Source organism: Typopeltis vanoorti, chromosome 26, assembly GCF_054136105.1.
Source record: "Typopeltis vanoorti isolate ZY-2024b chromosome 26, IOZ_Tvanoo_1.0, whole genome shotgun sequence".
NCBI lineage: Eukaryota > Metazoa > Arthropoda > Arachnida > Uropygi > Thelyphonidae > Typopeltis > Typopeltis vanoorti.
The window spans coordinates 26,191,190-26,214,845 of NC_143574.1; the positions used below are offsets into that span (position 1 = coordinate 26,191,190).

Genomic DNA, 23,656 nt, shown 5'->3' on the forward strand with positions numbered 1-23,656 from the left:
TTAGAACCCAAGTTGGGCTCCATATCTTGCTAATATTAATCTAATAATTTTTTAAATATTTTCTTGTTATTATTTAACCGATGCCTCCATTAATTAATTTAAAAATAATCTTTCCACCTTTTAATAGAAAAAAAAAACGGGAGAAAAAAACACGTGCAATCAACGGACATAATATATTGGCACACAACTACCCTTAGATCTAGAATATTTCATTGATAAACAAGTGCAACATTCAATTGGGTATGCATATACAAGAAATCAAAGCAGCAAGTGTCTACTTTGCTGTGATCTGTGCTGCCATCTGTTAATGTATTGTTCAACTAAGTATGTTATTTTTCTTGTATAATTATTGTAATTACATGGAAAAGAAAGTTGGTTCGAGTGGATCCAAAACAAGGATGAACTGACCTTAGTGGGGAGGCGGGCAACATTTGGTCCTTTTTTTGGAGGGGGATTAACAGCATACAGAAAAAAATATACAAATATATACAAAACTGTTCTTAAAACAACTTAGGGAAAAAAAGAACATAACAGTCTTCGTGCTGGAACTTACCGGCATATTGTAGGATTTAGTTTGGCCTTTGATGAACGATGATAGCTTCAAATAGTTTACCGGCTTGGTTAGCACGGTGGAGGGGGATCATTGTACGTGCTGCTAAAAACTTTTTATATGCAGTTTCAAAATTTAAAATATTAGATTACAAATTAAAGCTTTTTCACAAGAACAATGAAAAAATCAATAATTTTTCTATAAATTAAGTTTTCGTTGAATTATTTGTTCAGAAGAAAAGATCGGCAGGTTCGAATCCGGGTCTAAAAAGTGAGGGAGCCTTTGTGAGGGCTTTTCAATTGAAGATGAGTTATTTGCCCTTATATGGTGGTAGCAAAGTTGTTCTTACCCAACAGTTGGGGTTTTTCATCCTGCTAAAAGGCAAACAAGTCAGATACCACGAGGGAAAAACAACAACAACCACGAAAAAGACATAATATATTAGCCTCATAGCCTTAGATGCTACCAGTAATTCTAACTACTATGGCTTATCTTGTTGACGGAGTGGTTAGTGTATCCGCTGATCATATTAAATATTAAAATGCATATTAAAATGCAAATTACTTGATTACGTTCATCACCACGTGTTCTAGTTCGATAAAAGGTGGATCTGGATTTTGAAAACAGCAGAACTAACTGGTTTCTCAAAAGGTGAAATATCCTGGATGTTTAATCAGTGGAAAAATAACCCTTATCCTGGTCTAAGAGACATAACTAAGGTCCTAGGACAGTCTACTAAGAAAGAGATTGGCGTCGTCTGAGAAAGTACGGACAGACAGAACTTCTCGTGTGCAGAAAATGAACAAACCATTTAACGAAGTCTGTTGTCGACCCATATCGCATAGAACTATTCGTAGAGAATCGAAGAGGATCTGTGTTGGCAGTCGCAATACCTATACGAAAACTACTGAAATTTGCGAAAAATCGGAAAGTTCATCTACAGTGGTGTCAGGAACACCGTGACTGGACACTGGAAGACTGGAAAATAATCATGTGGTCCGACACTGTACATCGTGTTCCGTACTGGCAGTAGGCAACGGGAGTTCCATGAACCTAGCTTGCCTTGTAAAAACAACTGAAGATTCTGGAACTGGTGCCATGATGTGGGACATGTTAGGTTGGAACGGAGCAGGTCTCCTGATATTGCTTGAAAGTCGGGGGTGTTCTCCAAGGAATAACTGAACATTTCTGCGGATCAACTTCACCTACAATGTTCACTTTTTATCTAGCAGATGATGATTGATTCATGGACAACAATGCTACTGTCCATCACGCAAGAATTGTTCAGCAGTGGTTCAGAGAGAATGACAGCGACTTCCACCATCTTCCCTGGCGACCACAAAGCCGGAAGCTGAACCCCATTGAAAATGTATTAGACAAGTTAAAAAAACAGATCGGGCAAATCTGAGATAGATAAAAGACTGTTTGTTGAACTCCTGGTATGTTTTCGTAGAATACAATCCAACACCTTGTGGAATCTATGCCATACTGCACATGCGCTGTAATTCGGGCTGAAGGAGGTCCAACACAGTATTAAATTCGGGCTATATATATACATATATATGTGATTTTTTTCATATTAAGATATCTGCCATATAGCGAATATTCTTTGTTAACCTGTCAGCCATAATAAGGAATCCAAACTAAAAATTTCTAAGACCAGGAACTCTCCTTTCTGCTGATACTACTTGAAATCCCAGGTTTATCCACGTTTATAACATTTATTATTATTTGTTTTCACTTATTTCTTTCAGAATGTTAGGAGATGCATACGGTTCCACATAAGGTTCTATTAAGGTAGAAATGGAGGAATTTTGAGCAATTGACACAATGAAGAAGGAAAAGTTGGTCCTTGTTGGGGATCTAAATAGCAAAGTAGGAAATGATGTTCAGACATACAGGAATATTTTGGGAAAATGTGAAGAAAAGAGCAAAGCCAATAATAAAGGCAAATGCCTGATGGATTTCTGCTCATGGCATGGATTGTTTATTACTAACACCATGTTCCAACATAAAAATGTGCACAAATTCACATGGAGAGAAGAGGCAAGCAATAAGAAGAGTCTCATTGACTATGTTATTGTTGATAGTGATGTTTTCTCCTTGGTGCAGGACACCAGAGTGTACAAAGGATTTGAAATTGGAAGTGATCACTCTTTAGTCTTGAGCAGGATAAAATTGAATTTCATATTGAAAAGAATAACATGTAAGAAAGTTTTAAAGCAAATAAAAGTTGAGCAGCTCTCAGATGTGAACTGTAGACTAAAACACACAAACATTATTCAAGCAAAAATGCAAGAGATTTAAGAATAGGAACCAAAATTTGGAGATTCAGTAGCAAGCCCTGAAGAAAGCCCTGATTGATTCAGCCCAGAGAGGCATGTGGTGAGGTTGTCAGCAAATATAGAAAAAAATCAGAACTCCATGCTGGACAAAGAAAGTTAAAGAGGCAGTGAAGAAAAAGAAGAAAGCGTACCAAAAGTTCCTGGCAAATAAGTGAGCTTTTGCTCTCAGAGAATACGGAGACAAATGTAAGAAAGCTAAACACTGTAAAACTAGCTAAACAAAAGTCATGGGAGGACTTTGGCAAGAATATAGAAAATAAATATCAAGAAGGTGGCAAAATATTCTGGAGGTTGTTGAAGAATTTCACAAATGGAGGAAAGAGTGCTGTAAAAGGAGTTAGAGATGATAAAGGTTACATGAAAGCAGGAGAAAAAGATATCCTGGAAGTATGGAGTAATTACTTTGAAAAACTGCTAAATGCAACAATCAGTGATAGCATAGTGGTAAAAACACTCAATAGACATGAAGTCAAGAATACATATCCATACTTGAAGTAGAAAAAGCCATCAAAGGCTGGAAATGTGGAAAGGCAGCAAGAGTAGATGATATTCGACCAGAAATGCTGAAGTATGGTGGTATAAAATCTTACAGTGGCTGCACTGCATAGTTCAAAGGGCCTGGACAGAAGGACGAATTCCTGATGATTGGAGTAGAGCTCTCATAGTACCCATATATAAAAAGGGAATAAAGTTGAATGGGAAAATTTTATTTCATTGGTATTTCATTACCGAGTGTTCCTGTTAAGATATATTCAAGTATACTTGAAAATCGATTGAGAAAGATTGTGGAAGGGAAACTTGGTGAAGAACAAGCTAGATATATACCAAAAGAGAAATCCTGGGAATATAACAAAAATCTGTATTTAAGTTTTGTCGATCTGGAAAAGGCATATGACAAGGTGCCAAGAGAGAAGCTATTCAATACGCTGCAGTTATATGGTGTCAATGGGGCATTATATCAAGCAATACTTAGTCTTTATTTGAGTTGTGAGTCAGCAGTTAGAATTGAAGGAAGTAGTGGAGGTCGTTTAATGTCAAATCTGGTATCAGAGAAGGATGTACATTATCCCCTCTGTTATTCATTATCTATATGGATCACATTATGAAGGAAAGTGGTATTAAACATGATATTAGAATTGGACATGTTAATGTCAGCTCTTTGCTTTATGTGGACGATGTTATACTTCTAAATAAATCCGCTACAAGTTTGCAAGAGTCCCTGACTAAATTGAATAACTGTTATAATAGATGTGGTATGAAGGTCAGCAATAAAAAGACAAAGACAATGAAAATAGGCAGAATCATTGAAAATGTCAACTGTGTTGTGAATGGATAACCTATAGAACAAGTGGAATATTTCAGCTACTTAGGCTCAATTTTTAGTGAAGATGGTAAATTAAATATGGAAATAGACAACAAAGCTGGTATGGTAGGAAGCCAACTGAATATTTTTAGTTGACTTCCTACCTAAATATATATGGAAGAAGAGAGGAATTAGCAAAACACTAAATTAGCTGTATACAAGACAGTGTTCACACCAGTTTTAACTTATGGATCTGAGAGCTGGGTCACTTAATAACACTTGACCAAAGACTAGAGACCACAGATATGAGAATCCTGAGAAAGATTATAGGTGAACAGATGGCATCAATGGCAATATCATATTATAAACGAGGATATTAGGAAAGAACTTGATATTGTCAGCATCCAGGAATGCGTTAGCAGAGCTAATCTCAGGTGTTCTCTGCCAGGTTGGCAGGAAAACGACCCAGAAGAAGACCAAGATATAGGTGGACTGTTACGGTACAAAGTGCCTTAGAAGATAGAAATATAAGATCTGATAAGGTTGGAGTCTTGCGAGGTAACAGATTGATTTTGAGGAAAATTGTAAATAGCAAGTTATGACGTAAAATTTTCATGTAGTACTGTCATATCCTGTACATCCCTTGAAGGTACATGGCAAGAATTTGATGATAATAAAGCAGGATGTATAATATTTTGCAATATGAAATACGATGACAAATTCTGAGTAAAATATTTCCATGTTTTTGTCGCCAGAGGGCCATCATCATAATGTATAGCATTGTGTAACTGTTTGTATGTTTGAATAAATTCGTTTTAATGAATTTATTAAAATTAGTTTTCTTCATTTTTAGATCTTTGCTATAATTTTAATTAATTTCGAAATTAAGATAAATACAAAGGAACGTGGTTTTCTTTATGTGCTTTGCATCTGAAATATCTTTTATTTTCATAATATTTGCTATGTAATTGCATTGCATTTATTATCGTATTCCTCTATCGTTTGCAGGTTGCGGTATCAGTAGACTTGTTAATTTTTCGGTAGCTAGTCGAAACCAAAAAATATCATCTCATTTGTCAACAATTCAAAAGCGAAATCAGACTTCTCAGGGACTTAGAAGGTCTTCATCTCAGGAGGGTGTAGATCATGGACATTTAGATGCTGGTATATCACAATCTGCCCCTTTTCGTCCCCTCATTGCAGGAGGAAAAGATGCAAAGGAAGGAAGATGGCCATGGATGGTAAGTTAGCCATTAGATGTGCTAGCAGGATATTTACATGTATCGAACTAAACATTCTTAATAGATCTGTATAATTGAACTGACGAAACAGTTTTATTTTCGAAGTTTATTATTAAAAAAATCATGCCCTTCAGTGCAACAGTATATGGAAACGAAAAAGATAAATAAATAAAATGATAATAATAAAATAAAAATTAAAAACATATGATCGTTACGTTTACATCAACTGTATAAATTTATTAAATTGACCAATTTAATAAATTTGAATCCATTGAAGAGACTTGTCTTTCGCTTCTGAGGCTGGACCTCGAAATGCATTGTTGTTATTATTATTATGTCTTCCGGGTTCGAATTCTATGATGCGAAGAATCTCTATGATGGCATTTCAGATGAAGGTGAGTTGGGCAGTCTGCGCTGGAAGAGTTTACTCCTGGAAAATTTAAGTTTTTCATCCAGAACAGGCACACTATCTAGAAGAATACACACAATTTACAGAATAATACGCTGGCCTCATAGTCTTAGTTGTTTCGGTTGAATAAAACAAACAAACAAACAAATAAATAGTCTTGGAGTATTCGCTGTCCATTAGGATATTTACAGATGTAGCAAGTTTTGTTTTGGGTGTTGTGGAATGTTGCATATACGTATCTTTATACATTTGTTTTCTGCATGCTGTATACATTAGTTTATTACAATTAGTAAATCTGTTAACGCCTTTTACTCCCCCAAACGGAGTATACGAAGCTGTTTAACCCTAATTAACGTTTGAAGAATGGTGGACAGCCATCTTCACTCTTAGCAACGACAGTTAGCTGACCCAAGCCTATCAGTGGTTTTAATAGACATCGGGGAAGTTAAGAGTGCCGCTATCCTGCTCTTACTCTAACGCAGCGTTTCTCAATCTTTATAACCCCAAGGACCAGTAAAATGCCTAAAACAATTCTACGGATCACTACGTTACAGAGGCGTAGCTGGGGGGGGGGGGAATCCTCCCCGGTAAAATTTTACTTCAAAAATAAACATAGTGTTTTAATTTAGTTCCCTATACGTCGTTTTGACTTTTTGTAATTTTTTTAAAAACCAATGGGAATTACCAACATTTCGGAAAAACTGTGCCATTTATAACATAACAAATTAAAAGCATGTTTTGAATACATATGGAAACATAATTAATTAAATTGGAAGTAAAGGATTAAAAGTGTTTCATCATTGAACAAAGTCTTAATTTTTATTAAACGAGTAAACAATATGATATAATTATATTACTACTTAGTTTTAATGAGATGGTTGAGCTTCTCGGCCCTTGCAGAGTTGCTGGATATCTGGCTCAATATTGGTAAGCTTCAGTCGAAGATCGGCGCATACACTAAGACGATTTCTGTATTTTGTTTTTATTTGAAGGAACAATGATAATCCTTTCTCACAAAGATTCAATACTTCTTCAGATAATTCGGGAAATTCACTTCTCACTGAAGGCGAGATCCAAAATCGAGCCAAACTCAGATCACGGAATTGCATTTTAAGTCCACTGCCACTTGAAAGCTCAATTAACTGTTCTTTTTTCGATAACGAAAGGTCGTTCTCGTGGCTGCAAGCCTGAAATGGATCGCGAACCCACAGAAATTTCTTATAAAAGTTATTCGGAAAATATGTTTCAAAATTCCGTTTCAGATTTTTGAGGTGGTCACAAACCCTTTCCAAAAACTCAGAATCAACGAAAATATCATTTTTTTTCACTAAAAGAATTCCAATGTTGGAAAAGGTGCAAATTGTTTGTCTTTTATAATTAATCCATAAAATCAGTTTTTTCTCGAATGCCTTTATTTTGTCGTAGGCATCAAGAACAGTTAAAGAATTTCCCTGAAGGGAGAGATTTAGTTCATTTAATTGCGAAAAAATGGCTGAAAGATAGGATAGTGTTGATAACCATGCTTCATCAACAAGGAGTGATCCAAACAGAAGCCTATACATTTTTTCCCACTGGATCACTTTGTGTACTATGTAATTATTGAGAGTGTGAAATATTTCTTCTACAGTTGTTCGGGATGGCAAAACAGAATATCATCATGAATAATGTTATGATGCGTATACTAACTGCGTATCATTTGTAATATCAGTAGTCTCGTCTATTTGTAACGCATAATAAAGGCTTTTCTTAACTCTTTCGATTAACTAAGATTTTATATCACCTGCCATATCATTAATTCTGCGATCGACAGTGTCATTTGAAAGGAGGAATCAAATCAGCATCTTTTAGTAACTTGTTGCCAAACATAGTTTTTACCACATCTTTTATAGCTGGAAGTAGCAAATTTTCCCCGATAGAATGAGGTTTCCCTGTTTTCGCTATGCGCAAACTGAAGAGATAGGATTCTTCCAGTGCCTTGCTATTAATGGAACCCATGTAAGAAACAATATCTTTCCCAGGATTTAATGTTCCTAAGCGTCGCTGAAAAAGTTCAATTGGCTTATTTTTCACACGGCAATGTTTAGTTTCTAAATGTCGTCGGAGTTTCGCAAGTTTCATGCTCTCATTCGATAACACTTCTTAACACAAAACCCATTGAGGTTTCTGTTCACTTTCATCTCCACTTCAAGTAAACCCGAATTCCAAATATGAACTGTTATATTTCCTACCGTATTTTTTCTTTGAACTGCTTGTTTCTTCTACTTTAATAGTATCAGATTTACTCGCCGTTACACCACAATTAGGGTAGCATCACCTGTTTCATTTGCTCTTCTTTTCAAACTCCTAGTTCTAAGTCACTTTTCTATTATTAAAAAATGTTTCCGAAAAATATATAAATATATAATACTGGGGTTAACTCAGAACACACTTTGTCCAAGTATCACTTAGCACTTCTGAAGATATACTGGTCTTGGTTGAAGGAGGAAAACCTTCAATAATAAAAACCAATAAACACAAGCAATTGGTTGAAATGTGGATAACACATGTTGACTTCAAATCTGACAAAACAGCAGAGGAAGGCGGAAGCAATAAAACTATATTGTTGTTCACTTCACCCCACTTTTATTATTCGTCATTCTGCTGCTAAATTTGTAGCAGCAGAATGACGAATAATAAAAGAGGGATGAAGTGAACAACATTATACTTTTATTGCTTCCACCTTTGAACATTCTGATGCTTTTTTTTTTGTCTCCATTTGATTTCAATACTTTTTACTTACTTATTCAATTTTTAATTTGTTTTGTTTAGATAATTAAATATATATATATTTATTTAATTAATTTAAGTCTGCCTGAGGACCACCTGTCACATCGTCGCGGACCACAGGTTGAGAAACACTCCTCTAACGCAATATATTAATCTTTGAAATAATGTACACCCTCTGTCCAAAAAGAAACCGAACTTATCGAAAATAGAAGAAACTAGTGGCGCCACCTGTTGTATCTTTTTGTTGTCGAAAGCGACAATCGTCATTAGTGTTGTTTCAAATGTTTATGACATTTCTTTCATTAGAAGTCGAGTTATAGTGCCAAGAGTGACAGTGTGTTTTGACGAACGATCGAAAAATGAGTTTCAAACTAAGAGCTCCGATTGACTTGTTAAATTTGGTAAAGGTTTTACAGAAACGCATCAAATGCTTCCTAAAGCATACGATGATGAATGCTTATCCCGTACTCAAGTTTAGGAATGGTTTAAGCGATTTCGAAATGGTCGTGAGACGCTTGAGGACGACGAAAAGCCGGGCCGTCCAAAAACTGGACTGAGCGAAGTTAACATCCAGAAATTGACGATTTCATCAAAGAAAACCCGAAATCGTCCGTGAGGCTGATTGAAGATGAATTGGGGATTCCAAAATCAACTGTGCACAACATTTTGACCGCCAATTTGGGCCTTCGTAAATTGAATTCGCGATTTTGTTCCCCACAAGTTGACCGACGACCAAAAATGTATCGAATTGAACACTGGAAGGACAAACTTCCCTGAAACGATTGTTACTGGTTACGAAACGTGGTGTTTTGAGTATGAAACCGGAACAGAGTGCTGAGTAGAGACCACCACAAGAAGGGCATCAGAAAAAAAGTCGCTTGGAGAAGTCAAAAGTAAGACTTGTGATTTGTTTCTACGATTCCAATGTCATTATGCACAAAGAATTCGTTCTCCTGGTCAAACGGTCAATGGTGAGTTTTATCTCAAAGTTTTGAAGCGATTGATAGCGAGAATTCGTTGCATACGGCATGAATATCGTGACGACCGACCGTTCGTCAAAACACAGTCACTCTTGGCACTATAACTCGGCTACTAATGAAACAAATATCATAAACAGTTGACACAACACTAATGAAGGTTGCCGCTTTCGACAACAAAAAGATACAAAAGGTGGCGCCACTAGTTTCTTCTATTTTCGAAAAGTTCGGTTTCTTTTTGGAACAGAGGGGGTGTATTTTGCTATCTATGTTCTGGCTAGGAATGGAAATTGATACTGCCAGATTCTAGGATATAAATTGCTTGCAGAAGATGTAAATTAATAAGTTCATCTTCTTTACTTGTCCCTTCTTTCATATGAAGGTTATCAACATGTTTAGCATCTGTATGTATATCAATGATTGATTAACTGTCATCAATTTATCTCAGATTTATTATTTAGGCCAATCATCATTCACTTCAATGTCAAAATTGAATCCCTTTCAAAACACCAAACACAACAAGTTTATTTATTTTTTAGCTATAAAATTTCTATCAATATTCTCAGCTAATAGTGACACTGTGTGCGTCTTATTCCTAATAGGTAGCAATTTATTATATCTCACCACGCACCCAGCAGCCTGCTTTTCAATGTGGAGGTTTTTTGGTCGACAATATTCACGTGATTACTGCAGCCCACTGTTTTCCAAGGAATCCGTAAGAAATTTGTCTTTATGTACATATTATTTTGCTTAAAATATCCAAACTTATGATTAATAACAACTGAAAATTTAATCTGTGCGTGTGTGTATGCTTGTGTATGTATGCGTGCGCTAGGATACGTACATTTTGCTCTTTGAAACGTAAAATTAATTAATTAATTAATGTCTTTTATCTCAGAGGGAACAAAAAGAACTCTTTTTAGCCTCAACTAACTTTTAAAAATACGTAGGTAGGTTGTTGTTCATTAGTTTATATATTTTCAGATACAGTTTATAATAGTATATATTGGAATTCTTTTAATTAAAAAGTTCTTTTACATAATTCATTTAATTTTAATATAATAATATACACAATATTCTGACACATGCTACATATCAACAAACGAATATAAAGTGATACATAAAACCATGGTACGCTTAGAAATTCTGTTCTAATTTTCCACTCAAAACATCAAGCTTGTGTATGTTATGCCAACTACTCAACGAGCACTCAGGGACGGCAGATGAAGGCTCACCTCCGGCGATAAAATATGAGTTATCAGTAAAGGATCACTAACTATGGGAGCTAGTGACCCACTGAGTTATATGCTTTGTCAGACTGGGTTACTGGCCGAAAAGTTTGAGAAATACACTGTACTAGAAGACGATTGAGATTCCATAATGTCCTTTTCACTTCAGGTCCAGAGTACAGATATAGCTGTAGATGACCAACATCGATATCATTCTTCATTCACCCCAGACTGAAATTCACTTAAAAGTCCATTAATCTTTATAAGTGATTGAATCATAGCTACCGATCTGGCCTTGTGGGTAGTGTATCTTATCTCTAACCAAAAAGGCTGGGGATCAACAACCCAATTTCAAGAATCCTATCTTTGGATTAATGGATTCCACCTACATTTTTGTGGTTCTGCAGTATATGCTGGCAGTTCCTCAGTGAATGGTCACTTGTTTCTCATTCTATACAGAAGGTTTCAGTCATTTAAATTATCTGCATGTTCTATGATGTTGAGGAGATAATCCTGGAGGATTACCGAATACGTTTCGATACTTGGAATATCGATGTAAAGCAGGTTAATGCAGTTTTATGAATAAATTTTCATGCTTTATGTTACAAGATGAATATCGTCTGCAAGCACCAGAAGATAATATGCAGTTTTATATAAATAGAAGTTTTCTCTAATACATGTACTTTTGCTTACACATATAATACTTTGGTATTATCTTCTTTCTTCACGAACATTTTTGTATCTCTTGTACCATAACAACTGATACTTTTTTTTTATTATCACTTGCGTGCTTTTAAATAGGGAACTTCTCAAGTATTTTGAGAAGAACATGGGCCTCTTTGGCTGGTCAGTCTTTATAACCACCGTTGTCTTGATTTAATTACTAGCTCTTAGCATGTTATTTATAGTTACGTGCTGGTAAACTTCATAAAATTGGCAAAGACTGATTTCTTTTATTTTTGAAATCGTCCCTCACCAGTAATAATAATAATTTTTTTAAAAAAATTATACAAGTTCATGACTGTTTTGTTACATAATTTGCAGTCTTTGATTATGAGGATTACGTGTGGATGAGTGAGGCAGATTAATCCCACCTACTTCGAAGCTTGGGGTAGCTTTTATGAAGAGAGTGGGATTTAGCCTTCACTATTTGTGTTGTTGCTACTGTTTATGTATGGGATGTAAACATTGGATGCTAGTGAGTTGTGATGTGTATATTAGTGTTAATGGTATATTAACTTTGTTGGTATATTTTCGAGTTCGTGTTTTAATGTTCTGTAGTTATCTACGTGTTTTACGTTTCTTGGTAGGTTGTTGAGTAGCGTGGGTATCTGATGTGATCTCACCAAAGAACCGTATGAGTTGTTGAAGGGTGTGGGGATGTAGAGAGTTGCTGAATAATAATAATAATAATAATAATAATAATAATAATAATAATAATAATAATAATAATAATAATAATAATAATAATTTAAGTGCAAAATTTAAGTATTCAGGACAGGTTATGATCTTGCTATGCGTTTAAAACAGCTTCTATAGTATTCTCAACTAAGTTTGACTTTACTAGTAGTTAATTTTACTAGTACTCAATTCTCAATCCGATTTCTAGTATTAAATTCTGAATCGTAATTTGCTAGTATTAAAGTCTCAATCAGATCCTGAACAGTAATATTCTTAAATTAAAAACATGGCTATCTGGGCATTGCGTTAAAAAGTATTTATCTATAATTTATTTTTTAAAATAATGATAAGGAAATAATAAAGCGAAAGGGGCATTTTATTTTTTTATCTATGATATAAGTCTTGTTGAAGTTTAACTACTATTTCTTGTTACATAAATAATTGCCAATATGCCAGTCAGCCATTGGTAACAATTATTCTTGATGTCCTTTGAGCTGGAGGCCAATCTCTTCTCTGTTCTATGCAGCATCGTGTGCAAGCAAGTACCAAAAGCCAATTTAGTCAATCATACGAATCCTAGATGGCGCCATATTGCACAATTACTTCTGCGTGAATTTCATCTATGTTGTAATGTTTCTAAGAGCATTATGTAATCCACAGATTACATAATACTCTTAGAAAAGTAGCAGTTATAGTTCCATGACGGTTTGTTGAAAACTAAAAGTATATTACATAACAAAATTTTTCTCACGTTACTCATTAAAAAAGAAATATAATTTTTTACTTTTTTCATATGATCGGTTAACATTGAAACAGATTCTTTGTTTAAGATTTATATCTGTTTAATAATAAATGCTCAATTATAAATTGATGCTCTTGGACAAACAATGCATTCTCTGATATTCAATAAAATGTGTTATTGTTCATGCGAATAAAAAGATCTAGAATAGCAACACGTTAAAATGTAGTTGAGAGCTTTTGATTAACTTAATAATGTTGCTGATTATACTTTTTCATTTGATAATCATGTTAATATTTTTCGGCAAGATAAATAAGGCATATAAAAAAGTAAAAACATTAAAGAAATAAGTGTTATTAATTTGTATTTATTATAAATTCAAGATAGGCAAAAATATTCGTTTTTTTAGGTATTTGTTTTAAACATTGCGAACAGATTTAATATTTCATATTTATGAATTTAGGGACACAAAACACACGTGTTGAAAAGATTATTTTACTGATTAATAATAAAATAATAACCATACGTTTCGACCCTTATATTGAGGTCATCTTCAGAAGGATACATGTTTATAAGAACAAGCTACATGCTGTTGCACTCTATACAAGTAAATTACATCTACGTTGTTAACTAATCTTTTTTCTTAGCCTGCCCTCTAGCGATAAAAAAATAAATTAATAAAATAAAAACTACAATAAACAAAAAATAAAATAAAAACTACAATAAACTCTGCTAAAGTCCTCACGTACTAGGATTCTTCTGGAATTATTTTCTTCTGGATTTGTACAGGTTGCTATTGAATGTTCAGGAGGGAAAAAAAAAAAAAAACACTTGACCAAGTCTTCTTGTATTGAGATTTTTTTTCCTTCGTGGTTGCTATGAAGGTTGTAGATGGGTCCTCCATATTCTTGAAATTGTTAGGCCATCATTTTTATTCAGATTCGGATCATGTTTGAGCATTTCACATGCTTCCTTGAATTTCCGCTCGAACCAGGTTTTGGTGCGGTGTAGGGACTTGGTACCTTTCCTGTCAATTCTGTGGTATGTTTGGAGTGCATGGTCAGAAATGCCAGTTTTTCCAAAATGGAGCTATTTTATGTGATGTTTGTGTTCATCCTTTCTGATTGAGATGGTTCGCCCTGTTTCCCCTGTGTAAGGTATGTTACATGGTCAAACATGATCCGAATCTGAATAAAAATGATGGTCTAACAATTCCAAGAATGTGGAGGACCCATCTACAACCTTCATAGCAACCACGAAGGAAAAAATCTCAATTCAAGAAGACTTGGTGAAGTGTTTTTTTTTTTTTTTTTCTCCTGAGCATTCAATAGCAATACTGTACAAATCCAGAAGATATAATATAACAGTTTAAATTGTATAATTCCAGAAGAATCCTAGTACGTGAGGACATTAGCAGAGTTTATTGTAGTTTTTATTTTATTTTTTGTTTATTGTAGTTTTTATTTTATTTATTTATTTTTTTATCACTAGAGGGCAGGCTAAGAAAAAAGATTAGTTAACAACGTACGTGTAATTTACTTGTATAGAGTGCAACAGCATGTAGCTTGTTCTTATACCCATGTATCCTTCTGAAGATGACCTCAATACAGGGGTCGAAACGTCAAGTTATTATTTTATTATTAATCAGTAAAATAATCTTTTCTACGCGTGTGTTTTGTGTCCCTAAATTCATAAATATGAATGCTGATCACCGTGTAACCTTAAAAGAGTTTAATATTTGTTTAGTTTAGGTAATTTTTACTATTTTAATTACTTCTGATAACCTTCCAATAATATCATTCAGTATTCTTTGTTTTTCGTTCTCTCCTGATAACCTTATAACAAGAAATTACTATCTAGAGAGAAAGAAAGACAAAGAAAACTGATATTTCGATAGTTAAAGAAGTATCAGTAAAGTATGCACATACCTAAAGACTCTAAATGGTGCATTGCTTTCATATTAATGTTATGGGTGCTTTAGAGTTATTTCACTTAAAAGTGAAGCATTATTATAAACTAATATATTAGTCAATCAGTTCTTACAATTGTAAGACATTTAGAACATTGAAATCAGCAATGGCTAACATCATCAAAAGCTGGAAACGTAACGATGAAAAAGAAACCCAACGAATAGTTATGAACACTTTGTTCTGCATCACTGGACTCTTTCAGCCTCAGTGCATCGACAGTTATAATGGTTTGTGCTAGAATCCTATATTATCCACTCTGATATTTCATATTCTTTTTTGTGCAGTTTCAAGAAAGAATTAAAGCTTAAAATTTTAACATTTCAATGTTTTAAATGGACAAATATGTATACTTTTCAAATCAATTGGTTGTGTTTTGATGTGATGGCTGCCAGGAGAACGTTATTTAACAATACATCGTCTTGTCTCAAGTTTATAGTTACACGTTTATAGTTTTATGACGAGATACATACTCTCAGCACTAGTGATGAAATTTAATTTGAAATATAAACATGTTTACATGTTTATATTACATGTTTACATCACTGAACATTGTATATATAAAATAACGTGTGTATTTGTGCATATGTGGTTATTTTCGTATTTATTTTCAGGAAAATCGAGAATTTCTTTGTTCGAATCGGAGATATAGATGTTGAGCAAGGTCAAGGGATTTGGATTGATAAAGTATTCGTTCATGAAGGCTTTCAAGAAGGTAGATTTTACAATGATATAGCTGTTCTGCAACTTTATGAAGTTGTCGATAATCCTGGGGCAGGACCCTTATGCTTGCCCACGGCTGAAAGTGACTCACAGACACTGGAAAACTACAGAACTACAGTTTTAGGATGGGGAGATCAGACATATGGTAAGTAATGAATTATCAAGAACTCATAAATTAAATAATCTGCTAAGACCTTATAAACGGCATCCAATAAAGAAAGGCAGACAAGTGCCGCCATTTCATGGTCCCCTAACCCTAATGCAGTATATTAATGTCTGAAAGAGTGTGGGCTCGATAGTCGATATTCTTGAGCTACTGGGACAAAAAGCCCATGCCAGAGATCGATTAACTTAGGAAAAGTTCCTCTAGTCGCTGACTGGAATTGAACTTGGAATGGTCCTTCTTCTAGAAGTTCAACATTATGGTTGCAAAATAATTTTAATAATAGGTAATTTTAATTACTCTTTGAATATTGACGTATTGCTGACGAGTTTTTCCCCTGTGGAATGGCATTAGTTTCCATAGCGCTAGACCGCCAGAAGAAGCACCGTTTTAGGTTGGATTTTCTAGTCACTGACTAGAGGAATTTTACCTATTTCCGGTTTCCGATTTAGTCGATCTTTGGCACGGTAAGAAGTGTTTTCCTCCTGTAAATTCAGGTTTTTTTATCCAAGCAGTTCAGAAAATTGGCCACAGAACTCACGATTTGAAATATAATATATATTTTAGAGTTTAGGACAAGGAGATGATGGCATTCATATTCTGTAATCTAACTCGAGAAATCTCTCTCCACAGATAGTTGTCAGCTCAGCTAAAAGGTGAAAACCTTTTAGCTGACTGACAGCTAAAAGGTTTTCAGGTTGAAAACCTTTTAGCTAACTTTTCAAGATTGAAAAAATCTTTTCAAGATTTTTTTCAATCTTGAAAAGTTAGCTTTAAAGCAGTTTAATCTATTTCTTTTTAGAATAAAAGTCAATTTTATTTCTCCTGTGCTCATATCTGAATAAGAGGATTAATTTTTTTTTGGGTTAATTCAGAAATTCATGTTCAGGGTTATGAGTAAGTCCTAACCACTACGATGATAGTGATTAGGACTTTTCATATTAACCGAAAATCAAATCTCCACTGGCAAAGTCTTAGTCCAAAGAAACGAACCTCCTTGTAGAACCAGAGGAACCAGATGTCATGGAATTCATTGCAGTTTAAAGAAATAAAACGGTAATTGGAAATAGTGGTACTCCTTTGATGTGAAGACCATTGATGATTTTTTCATACGCGATTTTTACACCAAATATGTTGGATTCCGAGTATGAAACAGTTTCTGTTATATGAATATTATATATTATTATATTTTAATGAATATACAAAACTATTCGATGAAGTTTTCTTCAGAATTCTTGTGCAAAGGTTGGTCGATTGGTAGAGCCTCTGCTGCTAATGGCTCAGTAAAAAGTTAAGCAAGTTTGAGCGCGGTTAGTAGTTGATGAGTCTTTGGACTTCCTGGAGGTGTTACATAATAATAAAGATTTCAGACCATTTTTTTTTAAAACGAAGTGTTGTATTTCGACTATTGCACTTCTTAACACAGTAATGAAGGATGTTTGATCTAAATATTCATCGATACGCTGTATATTTTATTTATATATTTCTTTTGGATCATTCATAGCTGGAAAAAGTCGTACCAATTTATTGCAAGAATTGTCTGGAATTCCTATAGTTCCGACAAATGAATGTGATGCTGCCTATAACAAGTTAAACAACTTTAGAGTTCAGTTTCCTCGTGGTATCACGGATGAGTTTATATGCGCAGGCTTCCCCACTGGGAAGAAAGACGCATGTCAGGTATGTTTGCTTATTTACCATTATTCTTTTATATTATTATTATTATTATCATTATACAAAAACAATTAGACAAGATTTCTTTAAAATTCTTGTGTATGGACTCTTTACTATCTACCCATTTTGAATACAAATATATTACTGTATTTGAAATTGCCTCTACAGTTAGGTCAATGGACAACACGAAATACAACATAGTAATGGCATATTTCTACTGAACCAATATGCTACAGTAAATACATTAAGAATAGCAAAAGATGCTGTGTGCTCATTTCTTGTAGTGTTCACAATATCATTATTGGCATTTGGACGTACAGGTGAGGTATTAGTCAGAAGTTGCTACTTCTTAGCAATGGGGGGGCGGTGCAGAGTACCATCCACCCACTAGAGCTCCATATCAGGCTGTTCTTGGCTTGAAGCAGATGTCTGTGCAGCCGCGCTATATGGTAGACAGTCGCTGTGGTTGATCTTTGGATGCCTCCTCAGGGACATGCTTAGTTAATGGCGGCATGGGACGCAATATCACATTGTCGTTTTAGAGTTCTGTGGCGTTTGGTTTGAGAAGCCTTGCAAAGGACAGTTACACCACTCCTGATGAAAATGCTTCTGTTAGTTTCGGGCTGTTTATTCATGATATTATTCTGCTTATCTCACAGTTGCTTTCCATATCTGGGGTGTCAGTAGGCGATGTTGGTTTAGCCGTAAGTTTTGGAGACTGAGAGGCAAATAAAATAAATAAATCGACAGTATAACTCACACTATTTCAGGCAATAATGTATAGTGTTAGGTACCATGAAACAATGAGCGTTGTCTGCTATAATCTCCTCCTGATTCTTATTAAAATCAGTGATAGCCTTGGGTAAGCTTCTCTGTGATGGTTACCAGTCTTCAGAAGCTAGGTAGCTAAACGCCTCGCCAGTATTTTTAGGGAATAAAAGACGTTAGCAGATTTATTTATAAAATTTTATTTCCAAATGAAGTACGTAGAACTCTTTTAGCCCTAAGCTTTCACCAATCGGTTTGCAGCTGGTGTTTACTCTTAGTCCTCGACAGCTTTTGACTTCAAGGCTACCAGAAATTTCAAGACATGGCTGATAACAGTAGTAGTTGAGTATAACTCACAACAGTGAGTTGTATTCAATTTTTCTTAGTTGTAAAACTGGAATTTACTTTAGAAAAACTATTCCGACCTGCACATAGATCGACTAGAAAACTATAAGAATCAAGCTATTATTGGTGATGGTAATAGATAGTAATGTATACAGCAGTGTGATTATCGCTTTTATTCTTACCAAGTTTTTTATTAGGAATAAAAGCGATTATATGCAGTTTAATGACACTGGAGATAATACGGAAGAAGAGATAAAATTTGGAAACTTATGCATGTTAAATCTCTTAGAACTTTATTAGAGATAAGTGTACTATCTTGATAATCTAAGGCAGTGGTCTCCAGTGTGGTACGTGTAGCCCCAGGGGATACGCGAGTCGATGCGTGAGGGTACATCAAAAAAAGTTTTATATTGATAGGAAAAAAGTAAGTAATTAATTAAAGATAACTAATATTACTTTCTTTCATCAATTAAACATATATCTAATATAGACAAAGACGTTATAAAGATCCTGTAAACTTAAATTTGCGAGTAGCGCACATTGGGCGACTTTGCACACATAATCGTCCGTGGCAAAGCTGTCATGTTTTTTAAAACTACGGAGTAAATCTCTTATTTCTTATCATTGTCATTGTTTGTAGAGTATCCCTGGTGTTGACAAGCCCAACTAGAGAAGGAAAATATGCTTAGTTATCCTGCTATCTACAGATGGCACCACAGTCGTATTAATTATTCGACTATTAGTAGTAAGTTTAATGATTTTTTAGTATATATTGTGTCTGTGCAATTTCAACGCCTTTTTGTGATTACGTTTACACTAGAAATAGTGAATTAATATTATCAAAATCGCTTACATTTTTTAAAAGTGTTTGAAATTATTAATAGTAAATGAATTATATTTAAATTTTACAAATTAATCCTCACAAAATGGATAAATGGTTAAAAAAAATTTCCTCCAAAGAAACAAACCACGAATTGAAGATAATTATGATAGTACTTCTACATCAGACGAACAACAAGGAAAAGATAGGATTGATTCTTCTATTCAAACAAGTTCGTTATCGCTCAAATTAAGTGATAAAAACATTAATCTGGAACTTAACAAAACCTTGCCCAAGAAAGTTCGAAATTACCAAGAGGACTACTTGAAATGGGGTTTTACATCGACGATAGTCAACAATGAACCTCGTCCTACATGTGTATTGTGTCATGAGACGCTATGCAATGGAAGTATGAAACCATCATTATTAGTAAGACATTTAAAAACTAAACATCCTGAACATGAACACAAATCTTACAATTTTTTGAACGATGTTTGAAGACATGCAATTCTCAATCCAACAACTTAAAAAAATTCACTAAAATTAACGATAAATATTTGGAGGCATCTCTTGAGGTTGCATTCTTAATTGCAAAAGACCAAAAACCACACACCATTGGGGAAACACTTGTACTCCCAACCGCCATAAAAATGGTAGAAATAATCCATGGAAAAGAATACGCAGATAAACTAAAATGTATTCCCTTATCAGCAAATACTATTGGTAGACGTATAGAAATCACTGCAGATAATTTAAAGAAACAAGGTATCGCAGTATCAGAAGCCATCTAACCAGAATTTCAAGAAATTATGAAACACCTTGGTTAGAGTCGAGTTCCGTCTCGTATTCAATGTAAAGCTAAGCGTACACTGTTGCCGAAGCAGGCTGTATCGCATTGCAAAAATGCGACAGCGCACACTACAGGCGTGCCGGGCAGCATCGCATCGCATTGACCTTGCTTGTGACCATACGTTTACTAGAATAGATACCTTCGTACTTCACTCGCGCTCGGAGGTGTCGAACCCCGGGTGGCTGAGTCAAGATCAGCGCACGCTGGCCTTAATAGCATAGGTCACATGCCAAACATAGAGCGCCTTATTTTTCAAACATGTTTGAACTTGTCGCAGCATTTAAAACCATTACAGGCTAATATTAATTTTGATAATTTTTCAAGGAACACTTAGATAACTTGAAACTCGCTTAAACCGATGTGCGGATAACCGAATAAATATGGTATTCGCTTTCTAACCGACATGATATGGGTTTGAACAGATGCTTGAAACAATCTTTAGGTGGTAAATGATCTTTCCTGCTCTGTTCGATACCGTCACCGCTCTGCTCATTGAAGGCCTGTGTGAATTTGTAAAACTTCACCATGCTTAATCTCTAAAGAACGGTTTCTGGATTAATTAACCTTCAGCTCATCCACTGTACTAAATATGTACCATAGTTTTATAGCCTTCCATGAGTTAAATAAATCTTTAAGTAAATAAAATAAATAAATTTAAGGAAATAAGCAAATAGACAAGTCAAGATTGCACCTGAACTATGTTCAGGTCTGAGGCAACTCGTGGTAAAGGAGGAGTAAGCTCTGATCACTTTCCCTTAGTATCTCCCCTAATGCGCAGCACAGCTCCTTGCGGACATGTATGATGCTATGCATTAAGGGGAAGGCCACTACCCAGACCGGTTTCGTCCTTTATTGAGGTCTCGTCAGTGGGAGCCTAACCCTGAGATGCCAAGCTTAAGTGATGCAGAAGTTATAAATTTTTTTATTATTATTATTATTATTATTATTATTATTATTATTCCCAACACCTCCAAGGAGTCCGAAGACTCATCGCGGGAGAACACCTATAGCTGTCTCAACCACTACACTGAACCACTACTACGAATAATCTCCATCAACGCCATCTACCGGCCACCACAACTAGTATTTTACCTATACAAGTTGCCACAAGGTGCTTTGATCTTATTAAATAAAAATCTCAGGATGAGAGAAAGACGTAGAAAGTTTTTTACCTTGGGTATAATATACGTTGAAGATACCAAGTAATTTTATAAACTTGGTTTTAATCATTTTTCCCAAGTAAGCAAACAGACAGGCAGGGGAACGCCAAGGGTATTTGCAGCCTGGGCGCAAACTTTTATCGGTCGCCCCTAATACTGCATTGTATAATCCAATTTAGATATTAGCTACATAAAATGCCACCCTATCAATGATACCGCGCCAAACATGATGTTTGGCGCGGCCCTGCAGACAGGTTAGTCAAGTTTGCGCCTGAAGTATTTTCAGGTCTCAGGCAACTCGTGGTAAAGGTGGAATAAGCCCTGATCGGTCTGGCTCCCACTGACGAGACCTCAATAAAGGTCGAAGCCGGTCTGGGTAGTTGCCCTTTTCTTAATGGATAGCATCATACATGTCCGCAAGGAGATGTGCTGTGCATTAGGGGAGATACTAAGGGAAAGTGATCACACACACACACACACACACACACACACACACACACACACACACACACACACACACACACACACACACACACACTTTTTATAACAATAAGATGATTAATATTTATAATGATAGAAATGTTAATATATAACTTTTTTTCAAATATCTTTTACAGGGTGATTCTGGAGGACCTTTGATGATAAATTTAAATAATCGTTGGATGGCCATTGGTGTTGTTTCGTTTGGCTACAGATGTGCTGAATCTAGTTTTCCAGGAGTGTATACCCGCATATCGTATCACATGGATTGGATACAACGCTTCCTCAGTTAGAGCTTCAACAGATTAGTAACAGTATCCATGAGAATTCGCATCTCTGTACATCAAACGCCGCACACTCCAGAAAAAACTATGCTGCCACAGCTTAGGCTACAAGAACATTTGTGTATGCAAGAACAATTTCATTGGCTGAAAATACTTGCTCAACACGGAGATTCCTTATTTGTGCTAGTCCTTCCTTTTGATCGCACAGCAGTTTGTCCAATGTAACAACAGTGGGATGAGACAATGCTAAGATCATCATTACTGTGAACGGAAGCATTCTCCTGTGTTCTCATTATCACACAGTAATTATTTAGTTGATCTCATATGTTTATTTCTGTTCATGCCCTTTTATAGATCAATTTTTCCCTTTCATTTTCTTCCGCGTTTAGTGATACTATGATTTCAAACAACTTTCCGTTCATTAGTGATATGTCAGGGACACATTCATTCTCCTGGCGCCCCCTGTGATTTTATTAAAGCTACAAATCCTAAGAAATACTGTGTATCTAATTCTTAGATAATAAATCAATAATTTCTGACACATATTATTAAATTTCAGTTCGTTCTTTTTATATGCATACAATGGTATACTAATATATATATATATATATATATATATATTTTTTTTTTTTTTTTTGCAGAGTTTGCTCATACTAATCTACCTTATCATTGTTTCCTGCATTAATAATTTTTCTTTGTTTCAAATTTTTATTCGTTAACCACGCCACTGGCCAAGACATCTATGACGTCAAGGTTATCATGGATGCGAAGTGCATATTAAAATTGCAATACCATTGATATTACATTGAAATATATGATGGATACGAAGCGTGTGAGAATGCGTATTTGATCCATAATGGCCGGTTTTATAAGATTAAAAATTAAGGAAAAATGAGGTAATAGTAAAATGCTAAAAATTAACACTAGCTTTCTTATGTATTGTGCTATTTTTGGACATTTTCATATTATTCATATTTATCATAATTTAAATATAAATTGAATTCATTTCTTTAAAACAAAAGTTTTAAGTATGCCTCTAGTGTTCGTTTTCTTGCTATCATTATTTAATGAAATTAATTGCTTAGGTATGAAATTCACATCAGCTACGTGCTGAAAGACAGGAAAAATAAATACAGAATAATTTGCCCTTTATTTCACACTTCGATTGATATAGTTTGTTATCACTTTGTAAACAGTTTGCAACATTCTTTCATTGTGTTTGTATCACGCATCAGTAGGAGGAAATGCTACTACCGCTGCGTAGTTGTATTTCCGGGGTATTATGATAAAAGCTTCTGTCAATAGCGCGTATATTAATAAAACGGATATCTTGTAGTTGACTGACAGCTAACAACAGTGTAGAAAACTTGATTGATTTATGATGCGATAAGCATCAAGGGCATTAGGTTATATTTACATCGATTGGTCATGTATGCAGTTATATCTAAAGAGAGAGACAAAA

General features: G+C 34.8%; 1 protein-coding gene across 1 annotated transcript in view; it reads left to right on the forward strand.

Annotated features, from left to right (window-relative positions):
- LOC150092427 (venom protease-like) overlaps nucleotides 1-22,715 on the forward strand; it is a 29,052-nt gene extending 6,337 nt beyond the window's left edge. Inside the window, exons 3-7 of the mRNA XM_090414861.1 lie at nucleotides 5,207-5,439; nucleotides 10,194-10,306; nucleotides 15,542-15,795; nucleotides 17,318-17,493; nucleotides 22,048-22,715. Coding sequence (XP_090270987.1) covers nucleotides 5,207-5,439; nucleotides 10,194-10,306; nucleotides 15,542-15,795; nucleotides 17,318-17,493; nucleotides 22,048-22,203 — 932 coding nt within the window. The 3' untranslated portion in view covers nucleotides 22,204-22,715. The remainder of the gene's footprint in view (nucleotides 1-5,206; nucleotides 5,440-10,193; nucleotides 10,307-15,541; nucleotides 15,796-17,317; nucleotides 17,494-22,047) is intronic.
- The last annotated feature ends 941 nt before the right edge of the window (nucleotides 22,716-23,656 follow it).